This window comes from Citrus clementina, unplaced genomic scaffold, assembly GCF_000493195.1.
Source record: "Citrus clementina cultivar Clemenules unplaced genomic scaffold, Citrus_clementina_v1.0 scaffold_8, whole genome shotgun sequence".
Lineage (NCBI taxonomy): Eukaryota > Viridiplantae > Streptophyta > Magnoliopsida > Sapindales > Rutaceae > Citrus > Citrus x clementina.
Window position 1 is genome coordinate 21,969,051 of NW_006262022.1, and position 6,000 is coordinate 21,975,050.

At 38.4% G+C, this 6,000-nt stretch overlaps 1 protein-coding gene across 2 annotated transcripts; it reads right to left on the reverse strand.

The window, feature by feature from the left end:
• Positions 1 to 2,792: 2,792 nt before the first annotated feature.
• Positions 2,793 to 5,731, reverse strand: LOC18035137 (double-stranded RNA-binding protein 2). Of its 2 annotated transcripts, XM_006424503.2 has the most exons (4): positions 5,168 to 5,731; positions 4,392 to 4,611; positions 2,999 to 3,983; positions 2,793 to 2,895 (listed from the first exon to the last, which is right to left on the reverse strand). In XM_006424503.2, the coding sequence occupies exons 1-3, from the start codon at positions 5,411 to 5,413 to the stop codon at positions 3,037 to 3,039; spliced, it is 1,413 nt and encodes a 470-aa protein (XP_006424566.1). In that variant the 5' UTR covers positions 5,414 to 5,731; the 3' UTR covers positions 2,793 to 2,895; positions 2,999 to 3,036. The 2 variants fall into 2 exon arrangements, with proteins under 2 accessions (XP_006424566.1, XP_024034846.1); XM_024179078.1 differs by having other exon boundaries at positions 2,793 to 3,983.
• Positions 5,732 to 6,000: the final 269 nt, after the last annotated feature.

Consider the following 6,000-nt stretch of genomic DNA (forward strand, 5'->3'; position numbering starts at 1 on the left):
CCTTGTACAAGACATGAACTAAAAAATGCAACACTGGCGCTACTATAAAGTAACACGGAATGCCATACTAGTAACATTAAACACTAGATTTAACATGTTACAAATGTTTTTCTTTCTTTAAAATTTTTTTTTTACACTTCTCTTGAAGTTTTTATTTCAAATAGGTTACTGTTTCTTGGTTATCTTGGGGCGATGGATGTTGTATTAAATGATTTTGGTGGACTTCTTGTCCTTGTTTGCCTCTTCATCTCTGTTCAGCAATAAATTCTTGTTTCTTATGAAGAAATTTATGACCCAAAGTCTGCTGTACAGTATGGGTATGGCTCTGAAGCAGAATCAAACAGAAATTTGACCATGAGTACTATTGGCAGTTGATGTAACAGTATGGTAAAAATGAAGAGAAATTTAACCACATCCTACATGAAGAGGGGATAAATTTTAATTCATCCTCAACTGGAGTGGCAATGTCTAATTTATTTTTTAATAAGTGTGAAAATTTTAATTTATCTTCTATTTTCGTTTAGAAGATGAGATAGCAAATAAGGGGCACTTTGATAATTTTGTTTTTAATCTTCTTAACAGTAAATGGGATGAAATTAATATATTCACACTTTCAAAAATAGAAAAAGGAATTATCATTTTAAATAGGGGGTAAATTGAAGTTTACCCATTGAAAAGAAACATAACATAGAGGGTCCGATTATTTATAAACCGTTCTCAGGTAGAGCATCTCTTCGTAACCATACGATCAAAGTTATAATGAATTTTTTTTATAATTTTTCACTTTGCGTGTGTAACCGAGACTCATATTTCACCATAGATCAACTCCAACGTAACCTTAGCGGCTTAGCCAAACATGAATTATGAAGTTCAGAATCAGATAAATTTCAACAACCTTTGCCTGGATCTGATCTATTGCATGTCCATCAATGGACAAAAAGGTATAAGAGATGGAGGACAAGATGTAGTTTCAAAGGCAATTAATGAATGGAAATGACCACACACTAGTTAAGTGCTGATAAGGCTCCATAATTCCTCCTCACACTTCAATTTTTGTTCCTCCTATTTGTAGAAATCAGGACTTTTGTATCATCATTAACTTTAAAACCTCGTGATTAGATAATTTTTTTTTTCTTAGGACTAATCTCAGAAAATGTCAATAATACAGCGTTGTCGGTAACAACATTGTACCTTTATTTTACGTTGAAAATTTTGAAATTTTGAATTTTTTTTAGTATTGATACTCTCAATTTTATTTTAATTTAAGGGGTTGAATAATAATATATCATAAGTTGAGAATCAGAAATGAGAAATTGGGAGACGAATAACAAAAAATTTATAAAATCGATTGTAGCTTACACACTGCATTATTGCCTGTCCCCAATAAAATCACAACAATTTGAATTAAAAAAAATAATATAAAACAGTAAAATTTTTAAAATATATATAATTATATTCATGTTGTAATAAATGGATTTTGCAAGAAAGTTAACAGAAAGATAATGCAAGAACAAGAAGAGTTCTGAAATCATAAATAATGTCCAGCGGTAGATGCGTTCTTTCTACCTACCTAATAAATAATGGAAACCAAAAATCTATCTCTGGGTTTCAAACTCCGAAAAGATGCATAGAATTGGTTGTTAAACTAATCCTTTAAACCAACATGAAAAGGACTGTTTGGTCTATGATCAATATTTTGTGACACTCTAAATTAGGAATATTTCTGACCAAGTTCAGTAGTTCCAAAATTACACGACAGCCATTAATTTTCTTTCATCACAACTGCAGAAAGATATTAAAATCAAAGCGTCCATTTGGACTAATAACTTTGATTAAGAGAAGAAGTTGAAGAGCACGAAGCTTGAAAACTTGATGGAGATTCATGTTCATTTATCGGATTGAAAAGGATTGTGCTTTCCAGAGAGTAGCAATCAAGTGAATGTGTTTGGAAGTGCGGCTATTGAAGATGGGGCCTAAACACTGGCCTGTTTTGAAGGTTTTAGCTTGCTGATAGTGAAAGCGCTGGCCCTGTGGCCCATAAATCCAATGGGCAATCAAGCTAAAACAAAGACTCTGAATGGATGAAGATGTATGTGGTGCGGGAAATAAGGTAACCCCACTTGTGATGTGCTAGGATTTGATTAATCACCTACTAATTAATAACATAATTTTCTCAAAGTCTGCGTATCGATTAATCAAAAATTTTATTTATAACATAATGATGAACTCAGCATTATCTCACGCAATACATAAAATTAACTCGAGCACCTCTCACTCTGGTAGTGGTCAATTTTCAGAGGCTGAGTGCTCCAATTTCTCATAGATTGAGATTTGAGAGAGAGAGCACAATCCATTTTCTTGGGAAACACGTGGGCGGGGGGTCATGGCCGATTGGGTGTTACAATTACTTTCCGTGAAAGAGAATTCTCTCACAAATTTCTTGTTTTGTTTATAGCTTCATTTGTTTCAAGTAAGATAAGACCCAACTCATCTCAAGATTTCCTCTCACCAACAGTAAGAAATTTGAGGACAAATTCTTGGATCGAGTGGCATAATCAGACCCTTGTCCCTATAGCTCATCATGAGAAGCTGCATATTTTTTCTAATCCCAGAAGGTTCAAATTTAGTACAAAATTAAATTTCTAATCACTCCGCATGAGCAGATGTCTGTCCGCGTGTTTACCAAACCCGAAAATTGTACCGGGAACATTAAAAGAGAAAGCTAATAACCAATCCCGCCAACTGCGACACAACTTAAAACGGAATATGAACAAGTGCAAGGGGGTAGAATCTGGCCAAATGAGTCAAACACTGCTGCTCCAGAATTGCTAGGATATATATGGATCTTCGGATACTCTAATATATAGCCTGCAGCAACTGTTTCTTCTAAGAAAACTGAAAAAAAAAAAAAAAAATTGGCAAACAAGGGCAAAATACAAACACTCATATCATAAGATGAGAGGTGATAACAAAATGAACATAATCCCAGCACAAAAACCTTGATTTTTTTTCTCCTGTTCACACCCCTAAAACTATTTATATTTTAAGTTGTCCCAAGCTGCATGCTGCCTCAGTTTCTTCTATGTTCAGGATTGTGTTCTCTCTTTTCTCTACTTGTGACAGTATTTCCTGTGGGGAAGGAGCAGTAGAATTTGGAGGATATCCTTTCTGGACAGCAGAAGCAACAACAATTGGGGGATTTTCTTTCTGAACAACAGGACTAGCAACAGTTAGACAATCTTGTTTCTGAATGGCCGGAGTAACAGTTGGAGTATCTTCTTTCTGAATGGCAGCTGCGGTAACAGTTGGAAGATCTTTTAGAATGGCAGGAGGAAAAACAGTCCAAGAATCTACTTTTTGAGCAGGAGCAGGAGTGGTCGGAGGATCTTCTTTGCGAACAGTCAGAGAATCATCTCTATGAACTGGGGGAGCAGCATATACAGGCACAGCCTGTCTAACAGTGACAGAAGGAGCTATTCGTACAGCTGGAGCCCGCATCATCTGAGGTGGAAGAGCAGATGGTGGTGGGTGTGGAGGTGCTGAGAAACAAGGCACTGTAGTTCTTACTGTCACTGGTGGTGCAATGCCACGACAAGAAGTCCTATATTGTCGGATAGGAACATAGGGAGCAGCTCCAGCAGCAGGGAATTTCTGAGGTCGAACAACACGTCCTTCTGAGCCATACGGTTGTGGCTGTGCAGGTTTTTCATTTGTTCCAGTCGATGTTGGTCTGTGTCGAGACGCTGTCTTAGGGCAGAACAAGGGAAGAATTTTTGATGTAGTAGCAAGGGGAGGCTGTGGGCTTGTTGGTCTAGTGTTCTGAACTGGGAACTTTCTTGCAAATGGGATTGGGGAATCAAGAGTGCTCGCCATGGCCATCTTTTCCTTTAGGCGATAATTCAATAAGGCTCGCGCTATTGTAATCTGTTCTAACTCATCATTAGTCTCTGGCTCAGATGAAGAACTTGCAGTTTCTTTTGCCACTGGGAAAGACCAAAAAAGAAAAGTAATTGACCTTCAGGATAGGAGTTCCCGGGCAGATATTTCAGACACTGCTCAATGAAAAATTTAAACAAATATTCTGCAAATTGTTTACAGAGAATGTGGAGAATGGTAAGCTAATATCTGACTAACGAGCTCACCAAAACGTAAATAATGGTTAGGCCAGCCGCTAGCCTTGTGAAACACAGCTGTATAACATATATACTAGTTATGCACTCCATAAATTTGAAGTCTTAGTTTGTGAACATTAAAAAACGATATGATTCTACACAGAGGACATTGGAGGAAGAGGGTTCGTGTAGTTTGGGACTGAGGCTTACCTCAGTTCAATTATTATATTCCATCACACAGACGGTTCATCAACAAGAAAGCTTAAGACTGAAACTTACATTGTTTTAGAGATGTCCACGCTGCCATAGCTGCATTCTTCTCAGCTTGCTTCTTGTTCTTGGCAGGTTCCCCTGTAAATGCTATCCCAGCCAACTCTACGATCCCAGTAAAAACGGGCAGGTGTCCGAGGCCCGACCTGATTGTTGTATATTGCGGCAATGGAGCTCCAACTCTTTGTGCAATTTCCTGTAACAGGTTCTTGTACACCCCCGTCTCATCCTGAACACACAAAAACCAATTGACATCACGTCAACAAAACTAGATGACCGCAGAAGCAATCGTAGGGTGGCTCAAGAATATCTTATGACCCAAATACCCCTAGCAGATGAAGTTAAAGTTAGTAAACAAGCAGAGAGTCATCAGAAACGCAAGTACAGCTGGTTTCCAGATAAAACGACAAACAAATCAAAGATTAGTGCTTTAGCTTTTAGTAAACACTCAATCCTACTCTTACTTCTCTCGGCCAGAAACTTCCCATTTTCCCATTGTTTATTATATATTCGAAATAAATGATTAAATAAAAACGAATCACATTATCGTCGTCACCCAAGTCAAGAGAAAATCCCACTCAAATATGCAACCGCAAGCACACACAAATCCATCCAGGGGCATTTTCGTCGTTTCCCAGCGAATCCACTCACCGGCGATCAAAAGTTAACCAACTGATGTGATTGATCGTCAGCAAGATTTAGCTGAATTCTATTGGTCAATTTTAGTGATCAGCTAAGAAGAGAAATGAAGAAGAAGGATAGAGAGAGAGAGAACATCAACAGACCAGAATCCTGGCGGCGAGGGAAGGGGAGGGACCACGGTGGGAGAGGGAGCTGAGAGCGACTTCGGCGGCGGAGTGTTCGGCCTGACGGAGAGTAGAACAGTAGTGAGGGCTCTCGAAGATCTCGCCGTTGAAGTTAACGGTGGCCTTGAATCTGGGCGCGTGGTCAGGACCTTCCCGAATGCACGTGTAGGAGGGGAGATTAAAGCAGCTCCTCTGCGCCAGCTCCTGCAGCTGGTTCTTGTACATTTCTAACAACCACTATTTCCACCTCCTCCACTCTCCCCCAAGTACCACAACACCACCACACTACACAACAATGAATTTTTTTTTCCCCTTATAAAAATATTAAAAAAAAAAAGCTCACACTTTTCAACCTGTGCTATGTTTTGGTATGGATCAGATCCGGAGATCAATCGGGTCGGGTCACAGGATTGGAAGTTTATCTTTCTTTCCTTAGGGTTTTGGTGCGAGTGGGGGGGCAGAGCAGAAAGTGAGAGAAAGAGGAGGTGGTGACAAAATGAAAAAGGAGGTGGTAATGGGGCGGGGGTGTGATTAATATTTTCAGATTTAATGGAGGAGTTTTTTTTATAATTAAAATAATGAGTTTATCGGAAAGATTTTGGTCAACTTAACGTTAGGCTTGCTGCTGTTGCTGCGTTGCTGCATGGATGGATGACATTTATTTGTTTTTCTTTTTTCTTTTCTAGATTTTGTCTACTTTTTTGTTTTTTTGTTTGTTTGTTTGGTTTTTTTCTTTTTTTTTTCGGCGGAGATTTGAAGGAGAGCGGTTTTGTATTTTAATTGTACGTGAATGTGTGTAATTTATATTATTA

Excerpts from the sequence above, each read along its gene's own strand:
- LOC18035137 (XM_006424503.2), bottom strand. The coding sequence starts at position 5,413 with ATGTACAAGAACCAGCTGCAGGAGCTGGCGCAGAGGAGCTGCTTTAAT. Across the intron at positions 4,612-5,167 it reads CCCTCGCCGCCAGGATTCTG|GATGAGACGGGGGTGTACAA; the intron begins GTCTGTTGATGT and ends TTGTGTGTTCAG. Across the intron at positions 3,984-4,391 it reads GTGGACATCTCTAAAACAAT|TGGCAAAAGAAACTGCAAGT; the intron begins GTAAGTTTCAGT and ends GGTCTTTCCCAG.